Raw genomic sequence first — 12668 nt, forward strand, 5'->3', positions numbered from 1 at the left:
ACCGATTGCTTTCATTTTTTTTGCTACTGACAGCACTCCACATTTCCAAACAACAGAGCTACGTGTTGAAATTGACCGGAATTCTCCTTTAAGACTATTGGTAGGTACTTTTGAAAGAAACTGGAGACACAATCCCAGCATGCCTTTGGTCAGTGGGAGACAGGCAGTTTCCCAAAAAAGGAGCCCAAAACCATTAAAGCAAATTGAGCTGAAAAAAAACTGTGGGCCCCTCATGAAGGAGCCCAGTGGGGCTGCCAGAATGTGTCGGGGGTGTTGGTTGTAAGAAGTGTAATTGCACAGGTCCAGCTTGAGTCTTAAATAAACTGTTTGGGTTGGAGGTCCCGGTTGCTGGGAAGAGCTGAAACTTAAGACGTCTTGTTTGGACAGACAGTAATAGCAGCTGCAGCAGCTCTGCTTCTGAAACAGACTGAGATTCAAGCTATTCATGTTTTTGCTTAGTGCAATTAAAGAATCCCTGCAGGTACCGTTTGCACTGAGTATGTACTGTGCTGAGTATGTCCATGTACAGGAACAATGTGTTTTTAGGAGACCGTACCGCTGCTTAACATGCCTAATAACTACTTGACAATAAAGAAAATCACACCATCTAAATAGGCTTCGTTGAACACTTGCTGTGGTTCTCTAACACCTACAAAATGCCACATATTTTAGTAATTAAAAGTTGCAAGTAGTGTTTTTCAGTGTGACGTGACTGATAGAAAAAGCAGATACTGTTAGCTCAATACAGCTGAAAAGGCCATGCATTATTTTTTTAAACTATTTCAGGTGAGCGACCATGTTTTGATCTACTGCACAAAGATATTTATATATTTTCTTCCTTCATCAGCCACCATATTCCAGGAAAAACTGTCTCGTTATTTTGTTCCATAAAAGTTATTTTCAACGGGACGCCCAAATGGCTGGCCTAGAAGTTAAAGCCGCCTACACATGATACGGGGTGACCTGCTCTGCGCTGGCCGTTCCATTGTTTTCCTATGGGGAGAGCGGTGCCGCCTAATTAGGCGCAGCGCTCCCCTTGCCGTCGGAATTGTCGCCGTAGGCTGCGCTCCAAGTTCAAATTATTTCAACTTTGACCTAACTGCCGCTGACCTTTCAAGGCGCAAACATGGGCGCAACCAATTCCAGAACGTTCCTCCGCTGCGCTTTGCCTCTTTGCTCGCCGTACCTCACGGTTTTGCCGCGGATCATACGTAGGAGGTTTAAGGGGCTGACCTTGAACTGCAACATCCCTGGTTTGCGTCCGCCCCGGGGGCCTATGTCGCGTGTCCTTTCCCATTGTGCCCACAGTGTCTAAAACTGCTGGGCCACCACTGGTTAACTCATGGTTTGGCTTCTATGTTCTCATTTCTTATCAGGCAAAGTAATCAATTAACTGGTTTCCCAGTTTTTTTCTCATTTAAATGCACACCCAGTGAATATCTACAGCATGGAACAAAAAAAAACACTGTATTGTGTTCTTCTATCAGGCTTATTCAATTGCACTGTAACAGTATTACTATTCAGTCTGGCCTGAGACAGCCAATTATTGTTTCCTTTGTCCCAATACACTCGCTTCTGTTGACTACTGACCTCACCCCCTCCACACAGCAGCATCTTGCCCACTATATAACAAATACCCTTGAGTACAATCACGCTGTTTCATATTCAGCCCTAACAGCTATCCCCACTCATCCACACGCTTTGCATCATCCCACTTGTGACCGATTCCTTGGTGCCGGTCGCCTCCCACAGCGACTGGGATTCCATTGTGATCTAAGGGTTGATATTAGCAAGGAAAGACATATAGACGATAAATTAAGATTCATAAAGCCTGAAATGCAGTGGGCTGCAGATCGACATACTGTACCACCTCCATAGAGACCTTTAAAAAGGTCAATAAAATCAAGTTTCACCTAAAAAGCATGGTACATTAAGTGGTTAAAGAAACATAGGTGTTCCGTCGTCATTCCAGTCCTGAAGTAATAATGCATCATGTGACGCGAGTTATTTGAGCACTGACTGAGCTAGAGTTGTTGGTTGGTGCTCCTACCTGCTCTCTGTCCCAGTGCATTAGAGGTAATGCGTGGGGTCATGTTGGTGATGGGTATGATGTTGCCCCGAGGGGAGGACATAGAGGAGGTGGTGGTGGTGCGTCCATCCTTGATCTCGATGGTGAGGAAAGTCTTCATGTCCGGGTCTGCCTCTTCCTGGGTGACCTGCTGTCCAGCTGCTCTCCCTGAGCTCCTGTCTTCCTTTGAGTTACTGGAGGCATGCACATCTTTTTCAGCTGGATGCTTCGTCCCACCCATGGAGTTCTGCCATTGGCTAGCTGAAGACAGAGGTTTGTTAGCCACACCTCTTGGCTGAGGTATGGCCTGACTATGGGATGCGGCAGGGGTGCGGGAAGTGGAGTCCACACATGGCCCTGCTGGCCTGTCTCCAGATGTGCTGAGGGATGCTGCTGTGTGTGTAAACAGCTCAGTGGCTCTGGAGAGATTTGTCATGCCGCTACTGCCGGTGGTGGTCCCGTTCCTCAGAGGAGCTTTCTTCAAAGCTGGGACGTTTGGGCTCTGACTGGGCTCCGTGAACTTGCGCATTCGATCACGTACAGAGTTGGTGCGGTTGAATTGTTCCAATATAACATCTTTCTTCTCAGGTGCTGTAAAGACATAATGCAGGAGGGGAGTTGAAATCACAGAAAAACACAGAGCCTGGATCCCTTCCACTATTCAGGATGAATTCAGCACACTTACAGTATCTCTTGCTCTCATCATCAGCTCCTCCTCCAACTTAAAAGCACTCTACAAATCCCATTCATCTTTTCCTCATTGCTCTACATTTTGTTCCAGCCCCTTCATTTTGCTTGACTTAGCCTCCCCGTTTCACCGCCTTTCAGTTTCTATTTTTTGGACTTTTCAGGACATGTGTCTTCCACTCATGGATATTTTTTCTAAATCTAAAACTGTCAGATAATGTGTATAAAGCTCACAATTTGGCACAGACCCTTCAATGGAAAAAACACTAGTCATTAGAGGAGAAGAACTGAGGTCATCCTCACAAAGAAAAAAAAAAAGATGTGCTGCTCAGAAGGAAGACCACAGTTTATAGAACAATGGACACAGAAAAGAGCACTGTTTAGAAAGAGAAAAAATTATGTAAATTATAACACACTCTCTTCCCAGCACTTTCTCCTGTGAGTGGCGCTTTACAGTCCCACTAATGACTATCATTGTCTCCATATACTGGAGTCCTGCAGGCTATAAACCATCTGGTGTAATATTATTACACACTTAAGTTCCCCTGATGAAGATGACAAATGCAATGTCATTGACCATAAACTAAACCAAATGAATCTGTGCATATAGTTATAAGAGAATTTAAGCGTTATAACATATCATTTCCATTATTAATAAATCTGTTGATTCTTTTTCATAGTTAAAAATTGAATTTAGTCTATAAAAACATTAATGTTAAAAAAAATGCCCATCGCAATTCTTTCAGAGCCAAGAATATTAAACATTGCTTGTCCTTTTTCTAAACAACAGTACTGACCCCAAACAATGATTGAAAAGAGAGAGCGGCAACAAATCATCACATTTGAAAGGCTAGAAATTATGAATGTTTGGACTTAAAACATTATCAAAATTGATGTTGATTGATTTTGTATTGATTAATTAGTTCAGGACTAAGAGTTGGACTAGTTTCTTACCTGAATCCTTTTCTTTGCCACGAGAAAGAGGCAGATCGCTGTTAATTGTCATCTAAAAAGGTGGAAAAAAACAAAGAAACATGACAGAACAATCAGCAGAAGAAGTAGAGAAGATTAAGGGTTAACATGTACTGTGCATGTTAACCCTTAATCACACATAGCTGCTATACTGAACAGCTCCATGTTTAACAGGGCAGCAATGCACATTCATGAGACCGGGGTCTTCATTGGCAGCTGTGGTGACAACCACACACACACACACACACACACACACACACATACATAGACCTAAACACAATCCTAAATACAGAATAAACCGGCAGTGTTTTCATTATGTAACACATTTGTGTTTGGAGTGAAGCAGTAGGCCTCTGTTCTTCTTTTGGCAGCAGGGCCATGATGGGACCCAGAGTGTTTACATTACTCTCAGGAGAGAGAGCATCAGCACATATTGCAGGGAACAATAAAAGAAGCTGTCCGGGGCCAGCCTTGGGTAAACACATTCAGAGGAGTGACATGATGGTGTCATGGTGACCTGAGCCCCAAAGATGGGAATTGTTGCTCAACAGTTAACGGTGAGTGCAGAAACAGCAGCTCTGTGTGTTTGTGTGTTCTCTGTACTGTGGGCTGAAGAGAGACAGAACCTGTGGCCCGTAACAATGTCTATCCCTCTCTGACAGCAGGTGAGGCTGACACGCCGCTGAGGTGAAGCAGAGACACTCAGGTGCACGGTTTGTTTGTGTAGCCAAGTAACAAAAGTTAAACAGCACATAACAGGAGTTTAGCATGGTGTGTTTATGGATGCCGATGTGACCTGGGTGTCACTAAAGAATGGAGTGTCTGGGTTTATTAGGGATAATGAAATGGAAAGAAAGAGAGAGCTTGGACTGTTGCTGCATGAGACCGTGGCTGTGTGGCTCAACACCCCACTCTAGTGGTGCAGTTATAATAAATACAGTGTATTGTTGTTGCTGTTCAGCTGTCCCAAACTGATACAGATGGGGACAAATTAAAAGAAAAACAAACATGAAGTGTCTTATTAAGCCTCCAGAATAGCTGCAACGCACCTTAGCATAGAAAGGTCTCTATAACTCTACGGGAGGGATGAACACCATTCTTCCAAAAGATATTCCCTCATTTGGTGGTTTGACAATGGGAGTGGAAAGAGCTATCTAACAGATGTGTCCAAAGTCCAACTGTAATCACATTTAGTCATCCATTTTTGGAGTAAAAATAATAGAGACAAAGTAAACAAACTTGCGCAGTAACCTACACGTCATGTATGCTGCAGCAAACAAAAAGAAAACACAATTTGATTTCAGTTGGACTATAAAGGTGTTTAATTTGGTTGAGATATGGTAACTGTGAAGTCTTGATCATTTTCATAATCATCAAACCAGTCAGTGACCCCTCCTGCCCTGTATGGAAGCTGCACGTATTATGTTTCTCTTTTATTCAGGGTTTTCCTTTGATTTGTCACCTGTCTGCATATTCCAGACTCAAAGACAACAGCCATTCATCTGATATAAGGACTTTGAACTCTACCTTTTGTTTTTGGATGTCGATTTTTCCCTTGGTGTTACCGTTGAGCATGCCATTTGCAGGATCTCTCCTGGAAAAAGCAGCCCCATCAGGCTGCTCCTGGTCAATGATGCGGTCCTGATTGGCCCGAGCATGGAGGCTGGCTGGACCTTGGCTTCCGCTCTCAGTTTCTGAATCTGTGCTGGAAGTTGAACCACTCGTGGCGAGCTCCACCTTCTCTGCTGGACTTCTGTCCTCAGAGGACCCACTGACACTCTGGTCAGATGTACCCGAGTCAGTCCGTTTCCGTGACAAAAGACCAATGCTGTCTGAAGCCCCAGAGCCCAAACGCGGTCTGACAGAGTCTGAGACATCTGAGCCCAGTCTTTGTCTGACGTAAGACAGGGAGCTGACGCTTCGCTCTGATGCCCCAGAGTCTAGCCGACCACGCTGTAAGGGACTCTGGCTTCTGTCTGAGGCTCCAGAGTCCAGTCGGGCTCTGTAGGCTGAGCCCAGACTCTTCTCCGAGGTCACAGAATCCAGATTGGGCCTTGAAAGCACAGAGGTCACACTGCGGTCTGAAGCTGAGGAGTCGGACCTTTGACGATGAGACAGGACCACGTCAGGCTCTGTTGTAGCAGCCTCTCTCTGAGGCTGGATCAGCAGAGGTCCAGGGCCATCGTCCTTCACCAGGTTATCCAGAACCAACACCATGTCTGAGTTGGAGCCTGCAGCAGAAAACACAAATGAAACATGAGCGATAAATGCCTTTCTGTACCTTGTGCCTTCCTGAGTTTGTAAAAATGGATTCTCATATTACTTCTATTCTTCCTGTCATATCAGTAGTACACCAAAGTGAAGAGGGTGTTACTGTACATGAGCAAAGGAAACAGTAGGTGGTGAAGTTTGAGATTGAAGCGATGAAATGAAATACTTCTGGTGGCACAGAGGCCCGCATGGGAGGCCAGGCTAGAAAATATCACTGGGGATCACAGAGGAGGCACGTGGAGACATGAGGGGATGTAGGCATTTCCTCCAGACTGGCCTGAGTTCCTGAGCAAGATTTGTGAGATTGTGCCGGTGGATGTGCGTAAAAGAGAAGGAGGGGTCACAACTAAAGAGAGGGAGCATGTGGCTTAACCATAGGCGGTAAAGCAAGTACAAGAAGTCAAGGATGAAGTGGGGGTGAAATAGAGACAAGGACAAGTACTTCCCCTCCCCTCTGTCCAAGCTCCTTCACTGCTCCTTCTCTCCTCAGGAAACCCCACTCCAAACAACACAGTGCTGCCCACATCCTCCCTCTGTGATAGTCTTTACCTCTAACAACCCATAGTGCTTCTAGTGATTGAAATTTCTAAAAACAGAGAAAACCAAGAGTGTAGAGATTCCCACATCCCATGTACACACCAAGGCATGAAAACACTTCTGTGTGACCTGTGTTTGCACAAACTCTGCAACCAAATAGGGTTCACCAAGTATGCATGCTTGTCATTTACAAACCAAATCAAAAGAGTCTGATCGGCAGCCGCAGAAATCTCTTTCAACTTCCGACAAGACAGGATCAAGACGGATGTTCGCAGCTTCATTTAAAGCAGCTGATCTTTATTATTCGTTTAAAATTGTAACACCTACTATTAAAAGATGCTCGCTAAATTGTGAACAATCGGTTTATAGATGGCAGCAAGTTGTTGGTTAAACAAACCAGATGATTATGTAATACGGTCTGAATAGAAAAGGTGATTATGATTCGGACAATAAATGGCTGCCATTCTCACATGTGACACTATGAATGGTCTACTAGACAGCAGTGTCTATATCTAATGACGCACTCAACCCAAACTCAATTACTGCTCAACTAAAGTGAAAGACAAAACACGTTGCTTCTTCTACAAACTCTCACGTTATTGTTCATGTTTTTGCCATCGGGAAGCGGTCATGTCCATTGTGTAGTGATTTCTGGGAAAATCCCTGTTGCTGCTGGGTAATGAGAGGCTTGCTTTTTTGTTGCTCTGAAATAGCAACAAAAGCAGCCTGAGTTGTGCACTCTGATCCCAGTCAATATATAGAGCACAAACAAAGGCCAACCAAGGATTTTCTTTATACTTCTTTCACACCGAAGCAATGACCCGAGGAAAGCTTGTGTTTGTCGTTGCTGTGAACGGGTCAACACAGGCTTTTCGACTCTGCCTCGCCTGTTGATGACCCTGGTTTTACATGTCTTCAACACACCTCTGCTTTGGCATACCAGATAGAAGAAGTAAATGTTCGGTTACTATCAAAGTCTCATTCAAGCTGTTGGCATTCGCTTTTCATAAAAGAAATATACACTCACCTAAAGGATTATTAGGAACACCATACTAATACTGTGTTTGACCCTATCTTATCAATATGGGCATTTCTAAAGAATGCTTCCAGCACCTTGATGAATCAATGACACAAAGAATTAAGGCAGTTCTGAAGGCAAAAGGGATCCCCCACACCATTATTACACCACCACCAGCCTGCACAGTGGTAACAAGGCATGATGGATCCATGTTCTCATTCTGTTTACGCCAAATTCTGACTCTACCATCTGAATGTCTCAACAGAAATCGAGACTCATCAGACCAGGCAACATTTTTCCAGTCTTCAACTGTCAAATTTTGGTGAGCTCCTGCAAATTGTAGTCTCATTTTCCTATTTTTAGTGGAGATGAGTGGTACCCGGTGGGGTCTTCTGCTGGTGTAGCCCATCCGCCTCAAGGTTGTGCGTGTTGTGGCTTCACAAATGCTTAGCTGCATACCTCGGTTGTAATAAGTGGTTATTTGAGTCAAAGTTGATCTTCTATCAGCTTGAATCACTCGGCCCATTCTCCTCTGACCTCTAGCATCAACAAGGCATTTTCACCCCCCAGGACTGCTGCATACTGGATGTTTTACCTTTTTCAGACCATTCTTTGTAAACCCTAGAAATGGTTGTGCGTGAAAATCCCAGTAACTGAGCAGATTGTGAAATACCAGACCAGCCCGTCTGGCAGCAACAACCATGCCATTCTCAAAGTTGCTTAGATCACCTTTCTTTCCCATTCTGACATTCAGTTTGGAGTTCAGGAGATTGTCTTGACCAGGACCACACCCCGAAAAGCATTGAAGCAGCTGCCATATGATTGGCTGATTAGATAACTGCATTAATGAGAAATTGAACAGGTGTTCCTAATAAACCTTTTAGGTTAGCGTACACTAGGCAAAAAAGCATGTAGAAACCATTTATGCCATCAAAAATGGAGTCTGGCTGACCAACTTATTTTTAGGTGATATGCCCATTATTCCTAACCTTTTTGGCTTGTGACCCTTCTTAGTGATCAATGCCCACTCTTGACCCTTTGTTACAGGTTGCATACATCTCTGAGCTGTGGGAAGTTCAAGCAACGTTAGGTTTCCTGATAACATTTTGTTCATTTTAATAGTTTTTAGAGTCTTGAAGATGTAAAATTCTCCTGAATTTCAGACGCAAAAAACGCAAAGATTTGAGAAATGACCATCATTTTCAGTGCATTTTATCTCATGACCACCTCCTCTATAGTTTACTGTAGCAGTGACTTGTATGGTGCCACAGTTCCAGGCCAAGGTCTTGTGTTGATATACATGCATGACTAGAGGCCTGTTATAAATGGTCATACATGCTCCTGTGTTCAGTCCTTCACAGGGTTTTGTGTTAAAAATTGGTACAAGTTTCTCTTTCTGGGAACTTGAAGCACACAACACATTCCACTGAGCATCTCTGCAAACATTTCATTTCCTAACTCACAGCTGTACAAGTAACAGTTTATATAAGCTTTTCTGTCTGTGAGGTAGAGGTATGTGTTTGTGCTGTGTTCAAAGAGCAAAAAGAAGCCGCCACTGATTGTCCAAGTCAATCTCTTATTTTCTGCCACTTTCCCTCTGCTAAAAAGACAACCGCCCATTTAAGAACCACCGGCCCACCCTGGCTACACTGTCTTTTCCCAACCATAAACGGTAGTGTCCTAGTTGATTGGTGTCCACTTTAAAAGGCACCTTCCTCGGTTGCTTTTCTATGGTGACCTTATTTTATTCACCCTAGCTTCACCCTGGTTCAAATTGTAAGGTAGGGATAAATAAGGAACAGTGGGGAGTTTCTCCACCAAGTCAACTAGGCCTTAGTTCTGTTCTGGTATCAGCTTTATTTAGCAGAAGTGTGGCTGTTGGGTTTCCCTTTGTTGCTTCCCATTACCCCACCACCAACCCCAGGTCCATGAGAAGGACACTGGGAGCCAAGTCCAGGGCAGCCAAGGCCACACAGAATGACAATTATTATGGCTGTCAGCTCAGGGCCAAGTTAGGTCAGCCAGGCCCGGGCTTAAATAAAAGAAGAAAAACACTTTCATCTTCAGCCAAGAATGATCAAAGTTAAATTTGGTGTCCTATACAAAGAGGGATGTCTAATTAATAGTTTGTCCTGGTGTGTTTAAATTGGACAAGATGTAGGTAGGTTTGTAACAACATTTATGACTTGTCAATAATGCACTTTTGTTGTTTCACAAGCTATTCATCGTCAGCTCTGCGCCTGCAAAGTTTCGAAAGCACAGAAGTGAACGAAGCACATTCATCCCCGTCTGAACACTTGCATTCATACTACTTTATTAATGGTTGGGCTAACAGAGTGGTTCATGAAATGACTTCACACTTAAGAAGCCAAAGTCATTAAGCCCATGGCTGTGAGTGACTCCAAACAGTTAATAAAGTTAGATGAAGGAGCCTGAACTAATATGACCTCCTGACCGCCACCTCAGGAGAATGGCTCCTTCAGCAGACTATTTTAACAGGCAGCGAGGAGGAAATTGCATCAAGACGGATGTATGCAGTCAAATAAACGCAACAGAGGTGGTCAGTATTGGCTTCGAGTTATAAGTTCTTACCCAAACTTGACCTTTAGGTGAATGTTTACAGATAATAAAAGATTTTGTGTTGGCTACACATGATCTAAGTGTGTATAGCATGCAGACAATGTGCGTTAGGCAGTCAGTCACAATCAGTTTGGTAGTGAGTTTGGTTTCTTACCGCTTCTCTGCAGCTCTCTGCTTTGTTGTGTCTGCTGGCTGTGTAACTCCTGGATCGGAGATCTGATACGCTCTCGCTCACTGTGACTCTCCCGCTCGGTCAACTGTAAAGGAAAAAAAAGAATCACACATGCTCAGTGCATTTCAATAAAGCTCCAGGTGTATAATGCTCTTTACATTTCTCAGGTCACAATGTCTTACGGTTTTTATTAGGGACAAACTGCCAACCCATTCCTCTGATCAAAACCAAAGTGAAAACATTAGTCAACAATCCTCTGTCTGAGCTCAGCTGGTGATCACAACAGTATTTTGTTGGAGGTTAAGGTTAAATGCTCCAGCCATGATGAGCAACATGCTTGTCCAGCTGGAAAAGTAAAGATCTGTTTTATTTTCCATTGTATACATTTGAGAGAGAGAGAGAGAGAGAGAGAGAGAGAGAGAGAGAGAGAGAGAGAGAGAGAGAGAGAGAGAGAGAGAGAGAGAGAGAGAGAGAGAGAGAAACAGAGAGAGAGACAGAGAGAGAGAGGCCCTGAGTGCCAAAAGAGCCAACATATACAGTCAATGTATAGTTCAATACTGTGTTATATCTCTGCTTTACAGCCTTACTTGACTCGGGCACAGTAGCTCCCACTCCTTCAAGATTACCTGCAGTATGACTGCAGCACAAAATACAGCTCTTTCCGCAACACTCTGGCCCTAACCTGCACTGATAGAGGAAAGTCGCAGCAGGGGGGAGATCTCGGAGGAGAGGCAGGAGTATTTTGGCATATGGAGAAGAAACGGGAGAGGTGTGGAGGGCAGGACGGAGTGGGGAAAGATGAAGATGCCGGCACTACTGTTGCCTGATCTTGAGCTACTCCACAGGAGAATCAGCTGCACAAATAAGCAACACACACACACACACACACACACACACACACACTTCTAATTCACAACACTCCGAGGACTTGCAAACTTTTCTATGAAAGGGCAAAAAGCTCTTGCGTGTGGAGCTTCAGGTGGTATGTGTCATTCTGTAGCTCATTCGAAATGATTAACTATATCACGGCACAAGATCTGCTTAAAGGTGTTTCACAAGAGCCATCTGGGTTACGAATAGGTTTGGGTGGATCCCAAAAAAACATACAGGACGTGACCTTACATACTTACAAAATATAACACTAGATTTAAAGCCTACTATTACTTTCAAAAAGCTTCTGAAAACACATTCACAAGCTCTCAAGCAAAAAAAGAAAGCACACACACCCAACCACACAATCACACACCACAATCAGTTGACCATGTGTAAACTATGCTATCCTACACAAGAGACTGGCACAGAGTGAAAATCTTATAAGTCACACCTTTGTGTGTAAAAAAAAAAAAGAAAAAAAATAAATAAAAGGCTTTTAATCAACGCAGTGTGTGATCAGAGAGAGACTGAACACAAAGCCTGCTCGAATTTAAACACAAGCCAGAGGCAGAGGTGAGAAAGGACTCGAGGCTTTCTGCTCCGTTGACTGTGAGCTTCCCCACCTTGAGCAGATTACAGGGCAGACCGGTTCAATCACTGAAGAGAAAATGTAATCAGACACTGTTGCAGGAGATGGCAACACAAACAGGAAAGGTGAATCTGGAATGGCACTGCTCAGGCTATTAACAAAGACACCACGCCATTAAGTGTTTCACATAATGTAGTTAAGATGAGATTAAAATAAAGTAAAATAAGTAAAGTTTTGCTGCTAAAATCGTCCAGGAGAGATCAATCTGTGTTTGTGAAGAAAAAGAAATCTTCAAAAGAAGCGAGAAAATTGATATACTACATGTGACATCTTAACAGTGTAAATCGACATACAAGGTGCTCCAATGACATTTTTCCATGCCTTTCCATTTTTCCAATAAGGAGCAAAAAACCCTAGTGACAGCAAAATTCGGAGGCATAAAAAAAAAAAAGGTCCTGCCAGCTTTTAAAGCCAACGCTAAAAGTTTCTTATGCAGACTAGGAGTTTAGTGGAATGTTCATTTAATGAGACATTACAGTGTCTGATGAGTTTGGAGGACACAAACAGTATTCTGCAACAAAAGACAAAAGACTTGAAGGCACTACAATGCAATAGTGTGAGAGGTCACACACAAAGGGCATTCTCCTTCTGAGTGGAGTCACTCAATCAAAGAGTCACAGGGGGAGATTATTGTGTTTGAGCCATAAACACAATTAGAGAGGACAAGTCTTTCCTCACCCGCCCCTCCTCTCCCTCTCCTGCTTTTACCAGGAGTCAGACAGACACAGCCATCATTTCACAGCTCCCACTAAACCACAGGGAACATATTTCTCACAGACAGTGAGGCAGAGGGAAAAAAGGGAAGATAAAGTGGAACTGTAGAAGCAGACCAGAGCTCCGA

The 12668-nt window shown here is 43.7% G+C and overlaps 1 protein-coding gene across 1 annotated transcript in view; it reads right to left on the minus strand.

Moving 5' to 3' along the window:
* Positions 1-12668, minus strand: part of smtnb (smoothelin b) — a 50486-nt gene that overhangs the window by 15676 nt on the left and 22142 nt on the right. Inside the window, 4 exon segments of the mRNA XM_078250760.1 lie at positions 2051-2659; positions 3710-3761; positions 5255-5958; positions 10288-10390. Of these exon segments, the coding sequence (XP_078106886.1) occupies positions 2051-2659; positions 3710-3761; positions 5255-5958; positions 10288-10390 (1468 nt within the window).

The sequence above is a fragment of the Sander vitreus genome, chromosome 5, assembly GCF_031162955.1.
Source record: "Sander vitreus isolate 19-12246 chromosome 5, sanVit1, whole genome shotgun sequence".
NCBI lineage: Eukaryota > Metazoa > Chordata > Actinopteri > Perciformes > Percidae > Sander > Sander vitreus.